Source organism: Colossoma macropomum, unplaced genomic scaffold (assembly GCF_904425465.1).
Source record: "Colossoma macropomum unplaced genomic scaffold, Colossoma_macropomum, whole genome shotgun sequence".
Taxonomy (NCBI): Eukaryota; Metazoa; Chordata; class Actinopteri; order Characiformes; family Serrasalmidae; genus Colossoma; species Colossoma macropomum.
This window is the reverse complement of record NW_023494785.1, coordinates 1,415,410-1,430,378: the sequence shown is the minus strand read 5'-3', so window position 1 is coordinate 1,430,378 and position 14,969 is coordinate 1,415,410. Positions and strand designations below refer to the sequence as shown.

At 39.1% G+C, this 14,969-nt stretch overlaps 1 protein-coding gene across 1 annotated transcript in view; it reads right to left on the bottom strand.

Moving 5' to 3' along the window:
- Window positions 1–14,969, bottom strand: part of LOC118815032 (class I histocompatibility antigen, F10 alpha chain-like) — a 69,640-nt gene that overhangs the window by 1,534 nt on the left and 53,137 nt on the right. Inside the window, exons 5-10 of the mRNA XM_036580966.1 lie at window positions 3,740–3,859; window positions 3,178–3,228; window positions 3,022–3,048; window positions 2,676–2,717; window positions 2,505–2,567; window positions 637–736 (exon numbers count right to left, since the gene is read on the bottom strand). Of these exons, the coding sequence (XP_036436859.1) occupies window positions 657–736; window positions 2,505–2,567; window positions 2,676–2,717; window positions 3,022–3,048; window positions 3,178–3,228; window positions 3,740–3,859 (383 nt within the window). The 3' untranslated portion in view covers window positions 637–656. The remainder of the gene's footprint in view (window positions 1–636; window positions 737–2,504; window positions 2,568–2,675; window positions 2,718–3,021; window positions 3,049–3,177; window positions 3,229–3,739; window positions 3,860–14,969) is intronic.

Here is a 14,969-nt window from a genome sequence, read left to right as displayed (position 1 = left end):
ACACATTAAGGATAAATACACAGTTATCAGATATAATCAATAATATTTTTGGGGGTAACTATTTAAATAATCTGAAGCAGCTGTAACTGTAATCCATCTGTAATCTGCTGTAAGTAAATCCACAGGATCCTGACTGTGAGCAGCAGGTCTAGACCTCTGAAGATTACTTTGAAATATCCACATTCTTCAATGAATCATAAGCTATTTCAGTGCCAGCAGTTATAATTATTCAGCCAATATGTATAATCACAAAAAGAACGTGACACAAAACTAGTCAAAAGTTTGAGCTTATTTTTTCGTAATAAACAACACTTCTAACTATACAGGCTTCTCTATAATAGATTAACAGTCAATGTGGATTTCAGTCTGAAGAGCAGGTCAGTTAAACATCTGAAGATATTTATCAGGTGATTTGAAGCAGATATTAAGACACGGTGTGGTGATTTTGAGGAATTCAAGACTATAGTTTTATATATTTCAGAGAAAATGTTTCAGTTTGTATGTTTGATCATATTTTTAAATGTAGACATTTCTGTCTAATCCTCCTCGTCCCTTTCAGAAAGTCTTTTATGGTTTTGTTTTTCCACTCTATATCTGTATTTGTAATGCACACATTGTAACGTATGAACTACTTATGATAATTTGTCCTGCTGAGTTTAAGGTGAAGCAGCTGTCTGCTCCGCTGTTTGATCAGAGTGACCATTCGGTATTCCTGACCCACCATTGCTGGCCCCACCTGAAAAGGAACAAGGTTACCATCAGACTTGTTAAAAGGAAAAAATTAGGACGCAGTTCATTCTTTTGTTGCCTGAAATACAGACCGTCTGTCTGCAAAGCCCTGCTGTGCAAAGCTCTGTAGAAAAATTCACTCCCTCTGATTTCCTAAAAAGCCACTACAGACAGTTTCCAGTGATAAACAACAGTCTTGAGCCGACTGTCAGCAGCACCAGACGTCACTGATATGTTCTCGGTGTGCGGGATGGATGACCGCTTTTCAGTTGGACAATTTAATTGTCAGCAAAACTGCTGTCTGCTCCTTTCAGCAGCACAAAAATAAACCAGTTTAGTCTTATAATCTGCATTTTCCTGTATATATCTGTCCTAATATGTCGTCTGTCCTCTGAAACACTCTATAGTAGTGAAGAACAGCACTTTGTTATTGTGGGAGAGCTTTCTAAAGAGATGAAGCTGGAGCCGTCCACACATTAATGGGGCTTAAGCGATTATGATGTGGTTATGTCAGAATTGTAAAACACAGTGTCATTTATGTGAAGCACCACTCTTATGAAGCACCAAGAGCTCTTAATCTTCAGCCTTGTAAACCTGTGAGGTCAAGCCACGGCTATGAAGCGCTTTGCATCAATAAAGAACACTTTAATATAACCCAGACTAACAGCCTGATAACAATGGGCCTCATTTACCAACATCTTCCTGAAAGTGTTCTTGAGAAAGGTTCTAGGAAAAAGTCTGCGTCAGATTCATGACGTGTTCTTAAAGCGCAGAACTGTTCACAGCTTTGTGCTCTAGAGTGAGTGTAGATTCTGTTCTTACCTAAGAACAAAACCTAGATAAGAAAACACTGGTGAATGTCAGAATCTCCATGAAAACTACTTAAGTTGGTTTTAAGAAGACACTTGTGCTTAAGAACGGTTGGTGAACAGTAACTGTGGTCTGCAGGCCATCATAACATAGTAAGCTTTAGCCATTTTTATTTTAGCCCACAAATCATGGCTGTTTCTAAACTGGACTCTGACTGGGGAAAATATATACAAAACACAGTTCAGAGGCTGATTTACTTCTCTCTGGCCAGTGTGGGCGATTATGCAGTCTAAAGATTTAAATGAGTTTATGGGGTCGTTGTCAGATTCTCAGAATACCCTGCTGGCAAAACGCTCGGCTCCACAGAAGAAGCAAGACAAGAAGCAACTGCTGAATTTCTGATCTGAAGCGTTAGCGTGTTTATGTTCTCTGGTTTAAGCCTCTCTGAGCTGCTACTGCATAATCTGCTGTACTGAAACTGGTTATGAAAACCGAAGCAGCTTTCATGATAAGCGCGGCATCAGCTGCTCAGTCTGTAGAGTTGGGTGGTCTCTCTTTCAGTCAATATTCACAGAAATTTCCCTATACAATAAAAACCTGAAAATAAAACCTGAAATTAGACTAGATTTCCTTGTGACTGACCAACACGGGAAAGCATGTTGCAGGCTTCTCTTTGGTGTTACTGCATTGTCTGCCCTACTGGAACTGGTTACTGGAGAAAAGTGCTACAAAAACCGAAGCTGCTCTCACACTGAACACAGCAGGCTGTCACTCTGCTCAGCTGCTCAGTCTGTAGAGCTGGACTGGTCTCTCTCTCAGTCAGTACTTGCAGGAAATTTCCTATACAGTAAAAACTCCCTGTACACTGAAAAGCCCTCAGACTGTACATGGTTATTTCTTTGTACCTGTCCATCATGAGAAAAGCATGTCTTGAGTTTTTAGGCATTTATGAGGAGAAAAATTACCAGAGTCAGATGATCCATTCACAATGTTTTCATTGCTGCTATTGGTTGAGCCAGTTCCTTTTCCTGAGAAAGAAACAATAAGGCCACATCACAACTGAGTTACAGTGGAGAAACATTTATTATTTCCAAATATTGCTTTTCTCAAATGTTTTTAAAGTGGAACATCATTACCAGAGTCAGAACCGGCGTCAGAACCACCACTAGCTTTACGGTCTGGAGGAGAGTTCAGTAAAATATGAATGAAAATAGATAAAAAGAGCTACATTGTGTGATTAGTATGTCTTAAAACCAGCTATGTATCTATCACTGCTTTGCCTTTGAGAAGCTATTTATGTCGTAATTTATTGAAACATAGTTAAATCAAGAAAATAATACAGAAAAAAAGAGCTTTAAAACAGGCAACATTACAGTCTTATATAACAGTAAAGCCGTAGCTGCTGTCACAGCAGTGCTGTACTAATAGAGTGATTCCACTGTAGAGTTTGCTGAGTAAGAATGAAACTCAAATGGAACTTACCAGCTGTCAAGAGTGGTTCAGGAACACCTGAAGAAGAAGTTATATGTAAAAATTGTCAAGTTTTCTTTGTGGTTTCATTAAACATGTTTCTCAATATAGTGAAAAATGAAAATGACTGTGATCTGTTCAGCGCAACAAAATCACAGTGACACTGACCATTTGGTGGGGCTTGCAGAGCAGGCGCTGCATTTACAGCACCTGGAATGCCTGGTAAATAAAAATATTATGTACATGTAAAATGAACATTAACTGCTGTTTGCTTTGCATTTTTATTATTGTTTATATTTTTGTTTAGTCAAAATAATGGAAAAACAATATTTGATGCTAAGCTATGATAAACTTGGAAAAAGACTGACCTCACTACATAAACCATCAAATAAACAAGGCCATTTCAGACCTTAACATTTAATACTAACTTCAGCTAAAAAGGAGGGACCATTAGCTCATTTCACACTGACCAAGAAGTATTTAAGTAAATTCACCACTGTGTTCTGAACGTTTGTTAAGAACTTTTCTGAACTGTTGGTTTTATGATGACAAGATCCTAATCACACATTTCCCTGGTGATGAGCTTCTTCCTGTCATTGTGCATCTCATTTTAAGGATGAAGGTGCTGAGGTGGAAGCCTGAGGAGGCTTTTTTTCCTTTTGGTAGTACATTTTCAATAAATAGACTTCACTCTTTGAACACAACCTGTACTAAGATAGTCTATACTCACCAATTATCCCCTTCTTTATAAGGGCGAAGATGATCCCACCGAGAATCAGCAGAAGCACCACCACTCCGCCAATCACTGCTCCAACCAGTCCTGAACTCTCACAGTCAAAGCACAGTTTGTCTGTAGAACAAAAATCAGTTATATATTTTTGTTCTACCATGACAGTGAAAACAGGCTGTAAATCTAAAGTGGACTCTCTTCTATCGTTCATCTGCAGGGGTGACAGATTTTGCTCAACCCGCTGCAATACTGCACCAGCATAAAGCTACTGAAAACATTATTATTCTCTACAAATATTAGTCACAGCCAATCCCAGTCTAGTGTACTACTGCAGGTCTACAGAGCCTCTGCATCACTACTGAACTGCTGCTTACGCAACATCAGAACTCAGGAGTCTGTATGAGATTTAACAGAGGACTCCTTCAATTTCAGCCCTCCATCAGGTCCCAGTGACAGAACCCAACTCTGTACCTGTATGAAAAGTGCTCAGCTTTGGTGGCTCCTGCAGATGCACACACAGCGGCTCTGTGAGCAGCACCTTTTCTCTAGAAAATGAAGCTATATCCACAAGGGGGCAGGTCAGAGCTCAAAGATAGGTGGCTAGCAGGCAAGTCCTGACTTGAGAAGACAAAGACTTGCAGCAGAAGTGTTTTTTTTCCTGTGGTTATCAGGATGTGGTAAATCTTTATCTGTGACATATGTACTTTACACTGAGTATTTGCCCTGTATCTATTGGTTAATCTGTAAAAGATTATGTCAGGACAACATATACATTCTGTTGTTAGGTATACAAGTGGCTATTTGTGCTTGGCTTTTTTAGCATAAGGGGAAAGTAACTAGAATAGACAGACAACAGCTAAAACTAAAGGAAAAAAGAAAAAATATGGAACAATGTGGTTTTTGTATACATCACATATTGTATCATGTATTTATGTGTATTTTGTCCCCAATAAAACCATTTTGGATGCTTGAATAATATTAAAATAATAAGAATAACAATAAGTTTAAAGGAGATTCCAGAGATTTTTCAAAATTGTTTCAGGTGTAAACAGGTTCATTCAGAGTGGTTTAGTGTGAAACACTACGTTCTAGATAAGCTTACCGAGTCAGAATCGTTCCCTGTGGTGGTGACAGGAACCAGACACTGCCTGATGACTGAGACATTGATTTATGATTGTTTAGAGAAGATTTTGGCCCAAAACATACTTAATCTATTAAGGTCAGAGGGATACATGCAGGGTGTTGTGAGGCAAAATATTCTCCAAAGAAAACATATTATTTCTGATATTCCACTATTTTCCATCATCAACATTCCATATAAACTCAGAAGACTCGTGTAGGTTCACTGGTGGTTCTGGATAGTAAATAAAATGTCTATATTTGTGTTGTAGTCATGGCGACCCCTGGTTCCCATCACCACCACTGAAAAGATATATAACCATTTCACACCAAACCACTCTGAATCACTCTGTTTACATTTCACACACAGAATTATGCAGAAAGTGTGAAAATCCCTGAAATTCCCTTTAAGCGAATCTGTTTTTGTAGATGTGGCTGAACTGAAATTACTGAAAATAATGACTACAACTGCAAGTAGCAGCTACTTCTAAAAAATATCTACACATTCATACGTACGTGTTTTTAACTGCTGTCGGAACAAAACCTTGACTTCAGCCAGCAAAATGTTGATTTCTTGACAACAATTTTATCTCCAAAATAGTAACTTTACAGAAGAAGGAAAAAACCTACCGTACTTTTACTATGAATCAATATTACTAGACTTTTTTCCTGAGTCATTTTGGGCCGTTTCTTTTGGCGCATTCATCATTAAATTTACATAAAATGTAAAAGGAAACAGGCTTTTTCAAATTATATCAAAAACTCAAAAAACAATGACAAAAATGGAGATACAAGGTTTTGTTCCAACACCAGCAATATGTAGCAGTTTGATCAGGAATGTGTTCATGGTAATTTTTGGGTAATTGTTCTGCAGCCTTTATTTGTTGGGTTTTTCTATAAGGACTCTTATTTTGAAGGTGGAGCTAGCCCCCTGGCTGTGGTCTATGTAGATTAGTAAGTACTGAGACAGTCTAGCACTGAGGGCTGAGAGAGTAAGACATGAGCTTAACCTAGAGCGAACTGTTAGAGCAAAGCTGAGCTTTGATTAACAGATTAACAGAACATCTTCAAATAAAGACATCATTCCTGCAAACCCTGCTCTCCTGGCTCTATTTGGGACAGAAAACATTTACAGCAATATTAGTATTGAAGTGGGGAAATACTTTAAAGCTGCCCTCATCATGTAGTTTTGGGTCTAGTCTCTGCACATCTGCCATTCTGTTAAACAGGGTTTAGATTTACACTGAGAAACTAATTCTAAACTATAAAAGACCAGAAATACATTAGATACACAGATATAATTACCCCATTGTTTAATTATCGGTTCTTTGATGGAGCTGTGAGTCACATAACAGTCATAATCTGCTGTATCGTCCTTCTGGATCTCCACACTCTTCCTCAGCTGGTAGGTTCCATCATCATTGGGTCTGACTCCTGAAGATGTTAGTAGATGTTCAGGCAGTGAAGTGGTGAACTTCCTCACACTCATCTTCACGTCTTTGGGGTAGAAGCCCGTGGCCAGGCAGGTCAGGGTCAGCTTGCCTGAGTTAGTTGTAGATTTCTTTGCAAATGCATGAACATCTGGTTTGGCTGAAATGACAGCAATAAATTCCTTTTTTAGTTTTGAAAAAGGAAAAGTCAATGAAATGCACACACACTGTTTCCATTTTTCACAAAGTTTCAAAAATGTCCTGCAGTAGATCGTTACCATCTTCTGCAGGGTTAACTACCACACCGCTGCAAACAACCTGTAAACGTGTTTTCTGTGTCACTGTAGCCAATTTAAAGCGACCTTTTACAAAAAGTCTGAGGACTGCTGACTCGTCAGAGAGAGTGACGGTCAGCACGTCAGAGAACGGGAGTTTTGTTTTCAGTGGGAGTTTTGTTTTTAGTGTTTTCAGTGTAGCTGAACTGTTTTTTAATTTCTGCTTTTCACCTGGAACCTTTTACTACTGAGCCTCCATTGAACTCCTCGCTCGGTTGTGCCGGCTGTGCTCGTCTGACCCAAAGGATTACTGAACCGGAAGGCAGGATCTCAGTTCTCATGTGGGCGTCAGCCCAGGCTAACGCTACTCCCTCTGTTATTGAGTCAGAGTCTTGGCTGCTCCAGCCCATGTTGAAGATCCTTGGCCTCGGCTGGGGGGAGAGACCAAAGGGAATGAGCTGCTCCACCCCGTGTCAAACAGAGCCGTGGTCTGTGGTGGTCTGGGATTCACTATGCGGTCGACTCGCCCCTCCACTCACGGGACCACTCTGACAGAGCAACTCGCCCTCCATCCACCTTGGCTGTAGGTGACTCCATCATGAGAGATATCAAACACCGTTCAGCAGTCACCCACTCCCACTCAGGTGCCAAGGTCTCTGACATCACACAGCAGCTCCCCAGCCTCCTTGATAAGTATCATTTATTCAGAAAGTAGTTACTCATGTTGGCTGTGATCACATAGGAGAATGTGATTTTACACGTTTGTTCACTTTTTAAAAAACTGTTTTTATCTCTGGCCCAATCCCACCTTTAGGAAAGGGTGCAGGACGGTTTAGCTGCATTTTAAACCTCCACCCGTCTGTCCACCATCATGGCTTTTATAGACGATTTTAATCTCTTCTGGAATCGTCCATCCTTTTACTGGAAAGATGGAATTGGGTTTTTAATACAAACTGACTACTAGACTCCAGTGATGACTGTTCTAGCACTCCTGTGATTAGCACCCAAAGGAAGAACAGTAGTAGATGGTTCAGAAAGACCCCTACAGTTCACATAGATAATCTCATCTAGATAAAGCCTCCACCATCACCTCTTAGATCACATTCAGCTCCACAGGTCTCAGAATCTGAACCTCAGGACCCCGACGTGTTTAAAAACAGCAGTGGTCTCGGCTTAATTCATTTAGTTAATTCATTCACTTAATTCATTCCAGACCTGCTCATATTGAAAATAACATTTTAAATGGTGTAACTTTACATGGATCCGCTATTGAAGGAGAAAATGAGTTTAAGTACTGGGGGTGGAGAAAAATAGATTCTTAGGTGCATCGCGATGCTAACATGGACGATTCTGAATCGATTCACAAATTCCCGGACAGTCTGTGGGGCACATAACAAAAACACAACTGGATGAGTGAGAAATCCGACCGGCTCCCTCTGCATTAAAGCCAGGTTAGGTCAGGAGTCACAGCACAAATGATAAGAAGAGCCATTTTGTCCTTTCAACAAAAGTCAAACCATCTTGGGAGCCACAATACTCAATGTCCAGTATGTCTCAGTGTGTGTTGATGTCCTAGTATAGACTAAACAATGTAAACGAAAACGCAGATTTACTCTGCTCTGCTTTAAGATTTAGCTATAACTGCTTTCCTCCCGTCTCCACCAGAAAACTTTTCCTCAAAAGGAGAACAGTTTATTGTAAAATGTCTCTCAACGTTCGACTGTTTTACGAGGCTGAACCAGCTTCTTGTTCTAATACATGCACACTAGTGAACACACACTAGGGCGCAGTGAGCACGCTTGCCCAGAGCGGTGGGCAGCCCTATCCACGGCACCCAGGGAGCAGTTGGGGGTTAGGTGCCTTGCTCAAGGGCACTTCAGTCATTCAAGGGGCCAAGGGGATCGAGCCAGTGACCTCCTGGTCACAGGGCTGGTTCCCTAACCTCCAGCCCATGACTGCCCCCTCCATACTCACTGTAAAGGACACACGTTACAAAACCCGCTCAGATGATTTTATTTCACTTGAGATTCACTGAGTTTTTACTGACCTACATGAAACTGCCTTTAGCTACGGTGCAGCAGTGAGCTGGAACAAGGTACTCTAAAGCTTGACTCGCTCGTTTCTCCCAGGGTTTTTAAATCTTTACTTCTTAATTATTTTAGTTCTGTTTGTAACTGTTTTAGTTGAATATTTTATTTATCTATTTATTTTGATCTTTAATTTTTCTATTTTATATACTATTATTATTTTTATATATTTTTACTCATATTTTATTGTTTCCTATTATTGTTTTATTGTCTCTTATTATTGTCTGTAAATGAGGGCCCCCTTTGATGTAAACCTGAGCTTAAATAAAGATTGATGATGATGATGACGATGCTTTCAGGAAATAAGCCACTAGAAAAATATACAAGGACTTTGGGACTCACAATGTTTTCTCAGTGATTCTTTTCCGTACTCCATGAATTTGGTGAGCCAGTCCACACATTCTTTCTCCAGGTAACCCTTGGTGTACTGGTTCAGGATGGGCACATCATCCCATTTCCTTTTGGTTGGCTCAGCTTCTGGAACTGGAGCGATCCACCGCATGTTCTCATCATCAAAAGAGAGGAACTCCTTTCCATCGTAGCTGTACTCATCAATGCCTTTCAGAAATCTGACATTTCCATCTGCTTCATCGATCTCACAGCCATGTCTCCACTGAAGAACATGAAGGTCTGGAATTGAATTAATGTAACAAGACAGTGAAGATAAAGACATTAGCTGCTCAAAACCAGAGGAATCATACAGTGGATGGAAATGTATTATTTCATTTTAAGAAGAATGAGCTATAAAAAACTAACCAGTATTATTTGTGTGTCTCATTCGCTTCATCAGGATGTCCACGTTGGCCTTGAACCACTCCTCTTTGCTCTTGCGAGACTTGGTGCCTTTGTCCCAGTAATCTGGCTGCATCTTCTCCTTCATCCAGTCCTGTTTAGGAATCTTAACCTGGTCCTTACTGTTGTAGTAGTCGATCTCCCGGTCATCAAGCAGACCCAGTGCTGTGAACTCATAGATCCCTGGTAGAGCGACATCTTTGTTCAGGGCGGTGTAAATGTAGTACAGAGAGTGTTGATCTGGAGGGATAATGAGAAAAAAATGTAAGAAAACTAACTGATAAATGAAACATAATATCTCTAATCATTTTATCTTGAAACACACTTGAGACACACCTGTAGTGGAGCATGGATCTCAACCTAACAAGTAAAAAGCAACCGAGTAGTTAAACAGGTTCAAGTAGGACATGTTTTGGTTACTTTCTCTTATTCCCACAGCAATGTCTCCTGCAAATATCCACAGCAATTAAACAGATATTTCTTGAGATTCTCCATAAAGTTTAGTAACTTATTTTGTCAAGTATTTTTGATTACTGAGTTCACACAATTCACTCATATGTTGTTTTAATCTCCCACTTTGTGGCTGTAACACAGAACTGTTAGCCAGGCTTATACAACCTCATTTCCAAAAAAGTTGGGACGCTGTGCAAAATGTAAATAAAAACAAAACACAATAACGTGCAAACCAAAATCGCAAAGAAGAAATCAAATATAAACAGGAACCATTAATGCTGAATGATATATACATCTTTTGGCAACATATGCTGCCATCCAGATGACGTCTTTTTCAGGGAAGGCCTTGATTATTTTAGCAAGACAATGTAAAACCACATTCTGCATGTATTACAACAGCATTGCTCCGTATTAAGAGCCCAGGTGCTAAACTGACCTGCCTGCAGTCCAGACCTGTCACCCACTGATAACATCTGGCACATTATGAAATGAAAAATATGACAAAGGAGACCCCAAACTGAAGAGTAGCTTAAATCATATATGAAACAAGAATGGAAGACATTTCACTTTCTAAACTACAGCAGTGTCTCCTCAGTTCCCAAACACTTACAGAGTGTTGTTACAAGAAGAGGTGATGAAACACAGTGGTAAACAGGCCCCCGTCACAACTTTTTTGGAACATGTTGTTGGCATCAAATTCAAAATAGGCAAATATTTTTCAAAAAACAAAAAGATTCTGAGTTTTAACATTTGATATGTTGTCATTTAAATATAGGGTTTATATCATATCATCATCATTGCATTCTGTTTTTGTTTACTGTTTTTTTGTGTTTCTGCACAACCTTTTTTGGAAATTGGGTTGTATAAAAATATATATCATTAAATTATGAACTTCTAAAATAGGAATAATATTATTGATTTTCTTGAAAAGTAAGAAAAAGTAAACTGTTTTTATTTTACCCAACCTCAGAGACATTTACACTGGACTCCAAAAGAAAGGCGTATTTCAATGGACCCTACTCACCTTGGACGTAACCTGTTTTACCCCCTGCCCTCGGGAAAGAGATTCAGATCGATTAGAGCAAAAACTAACATTAAAAACCAGCTTCTTTCCACAGGCAGTCAGATGCAGTCCCTCCTCCCCGCCCTCTCCCCCCTAAGGCTTAGACTAAGTCTGTGACTAGACCAAGACTGAGATCTTTCGTTTTGCACTACACATCATTTAATCCTGCACTACTATGTTTGTATATACTGTCTCACTGTATTTATATTTGTGTCTTTGTCCTTATTTATCTTTATTTCCTTTTGTTCATTGCTGTCAATTCTAGAGCTGCTAAATGGTTTTTCATTGTTTTTAACAACAACAATAAAGATCTATTTATCTATCTATCTATCTATATATATATATATATATATATTATATATATATATATATATCTGTCCATCTATCTATCTGTCCGTCTATCTATCTATCTATCTATCTGTCCATCTATCTATCTATCTATCTATCTGTCCATCTATCTATCTATCTATCTATCTATCTATCTATCTATCTGTCTATCTATCTATCTATCTATCTATCTATCTATCTGTCTATCTATCTATCTGTCCGTCTATCTATCTATCTATCTATCTATCTATCTATCTGTCTATCTGTCTATTTATCTAGCTGTCTATCTATCTATCTATCTATCTATCTATCTGTCTATTTATCTATCTGTCTATCTATCTATCTATCTGTCCATCTATCTATCTATCTATCTATCTATCTATCTGTCTATCTGTCTATTTATCTATCTGTCTATCTATCTGTCTATCTATCTATCTATCTATCTATCTATCTGTCCATCTATCTATCTGTCCATCTATCTATCTATCTATCTATCTATCTATCTATCTATTTATCTATCTATCTATTTATCTATCTATCTATCTATCTATCTATCTATCTATCTATCTATCTGTCCATCCATCTATCTATCTATCTATCTATCTATCTATCTATCTATCTATCTATCTGTCCATCTATCTATCTATCTATCTATCTATCTATCTATCTATCTATCAACAAATGAAAACACTTGTTCAGTGGTCAGTACAAAAACAGTGATGGGAACCGTCTTTACTGCTGGGTAATATTGTTTTGCCATTTTAGTGATATTTTTAGCAATATATGTGAGAGTTAATGAGCGTTACATACATGATAATACCAACAAACAGAGGTTAGTTTTTATGTTTGTTTTATTAAGTCTATGTTACTCATGGTATTAACGTCGCACACACAGAGGCTCCAAAAGAAGGTCCAGCTCGATGTTTAGGTCTCAAATTATCTCAAAATCAACATCATACTGATGGAGTCATGCTGATCATAGTAGATAATTCACTTACATCCTACCAAAACACTACCACAACAAGCTGTGTCCATTAAAGTGATGCTTATCTCCTCTTCTGTGATGTCTTTCTTAAAGCAACATTATGTAATAGTTCTACCTTTGTTGAATTCAGTAAATAAACAGTATCTGTGTATTAAATGGTGCAGAAGTGTGTTCTAGAGGATGTGTTCACTTAGTTACACTCAGAGAATCAACAACAACAGGGAATTTGACCAGAGGTTCATACAACTGTAGGTGCTAGAAAACAAAGCTCAGATGCTTTATAATGATTGAATAATGAATTATTCCCTTTAGATTACACAAAGGGAACATGACACCATACAGTGTAGCAGCAGTAACAAGTTTTATAATTTATTCAGGATCAAATTTTAAAGTCACTTAACAGAAACAGTGATGGGTTCTAGTGCTGGACAGTGTGTCACCTGTACCGGTGTAACACGACAGTGCTTTTCAGTCTTAACCTTATTTTTGGAAGATAATGAGCATTTTAGCAGTGATAATGACCATAACTCAGTGGTGTCTCTGCTTCCAATCTGTTTTAGCACATTACATATGGTATCCAGGATCTGGTGACATAACGTGAGTATGATCACATGTGCACTCAAGCTGTATTTATACGCTGCAGCTACAGCTGTACAGATGGCATAGTGTAATTACACTCAACTCACTGTGGTAAACAGCCAGTCGGCCTTTATTTGATTCATGTTATTTAAATAATAATTTTGATTTACAAATTTAAAATGCCAGTTTGACCCATTTAACCCTTAGAAACCAAAAAATATGGGATTTTTTTGGTATTTTGGGACAATTACAATTACAGTTATAAAGTATTTACATGAGACAGTCACACAGGCCATATGTTATTTTCAGGAGACCCTGGGCTACTCAGATACGCCATTGTTTGACATGTAAATGCTAACAGAACTTTATATCTTTATACATTTAGATCGTTTCTGATCAAAAATTTACTTGGCGCCTGCAAAACTGTGTATTTTTTTAATTATAGCGATCTTGAAAATACTCTGATACACAGAAATACAGGCTTTATTTTTAATTACAAATTGAGCTGCATATTTAATGAGATTTTTATTACTCAAAATCAATGTAAACTGAAAGCCCTTTGTTTATAATATGAAGGCTAAAAGCAGAGATATAATAGTAGTGAGTGGGTTTGGGTGATTTTGGAGCTGGATCCAAACAGCAGAGCAAGAACATCAGGATTTTAGGGGATTTTCCGAGCCGATTTACTGCTGGTGCTGAATATGCTTGCTATTTAGGGCGGGTCTGCTGAATGTCCTGATATGTGGATCATCTTTGTGTCTTAAATCTCTCTGAAGTTATGAAGGCCAGAAGTGACCTACTGTTTCTTAGGGTCCGAGGGTTAAGAGAAAACACTGTTTTTAAATATTGGTCATCAGCCAGTCTGTCTGAAAAGAAATCTGAATCAGCCACACCAGTTTATAAATGGTGTTTCCTTACTGATTACAGGAGATAACGTGTAGAAATCCATGTCATACATGTGAAAAGAGTAAATTAATGGATGATGATCACATGAAAAACAAAAATGCATAATAATAATAAAACAGCCCAAAGTGGGAAAAAGGTGTAAAACACATGAAGGTCTTCAGCAGCGGACTGTTTCTCAGCAGCTCTTCTCTGTTCCCAAATGTCTTCTTTCTCATATGTCCAGGTCTGTGAGGGACCCAGTTAGGTTTAACACAGTTTATCTAGCAGATGCTTTAACTCCAGTCCAGATATGAGGGGGGGCGGGGGGGGGGAGGTCAACTAAAGTAGTTCATCAGGAATTCTGAATGTCTGAGTAGCAGAAACAGTAAATAACTCACCTCCGAGAACAGAGACGACCACTCCACTGAGGAAGACCACGCAGACTGCCGGAGCCCCCATCACCACCTTTACCACCTAGATCAGTAAAATCACTCTGGATGATCTTCTGCTGAGAAGAGTCTGACTCTCCTCTCTCCTACGTGTCAGTCTGGTCCGCTAGTTTACGCCTACTGTTTTTTTTTCCCCGCCCGTATTCGGGAGAACTCCTGCGCCATGATTGGCTAAGAGCCCCTTCACTCTCCAGCAGTCTGCCAATCAGACCGAGCGCAGGACAGCTGTGCCTGAATACGGGTGGGTAAGAGGGAAACGGCGTAACTATATAAGTACTAGGTAAGTAGTAGGTTGAGCCCGAGCTGAACTATCAGGACTATGGCTCTGATATTAGCTTAGCAGCAGTTTAGTCTCAGTCTAACACAGGTTTAGCTAAACCACTAACTTAATGGGATTAACACGAAGCTGCAGCCCGTGCGCATAAGGGTAGGAATCCCCGTAGCGAGTGCGTGTCTACAGATGGGCCGGGGTGGATGGGATCTGCCCATCCAAAAGTAATAATAGTCCTTTTTTTTTTAGCCATGACCCCTCAGCCTACAAAATAGCTACATTAACACCAATCCTTTGACTAACAGATTGTAAGCCTTAATCTCAGTTGGCTGTAGCCCCTACGTCCCCAGATTCTACCCTGGAGAGATACTTTACCACAGCAAAACTCACACTTCTCCATAAGACCCACAGAAGATGCAGGTAAACTGAGAACAGAGCTGACGTCCTTTACTTTTATGGTCAACTCCTCAGGTTCCATCTGTTGATCTTTGGTTGTCCCAAGTTACAAAAGTGCT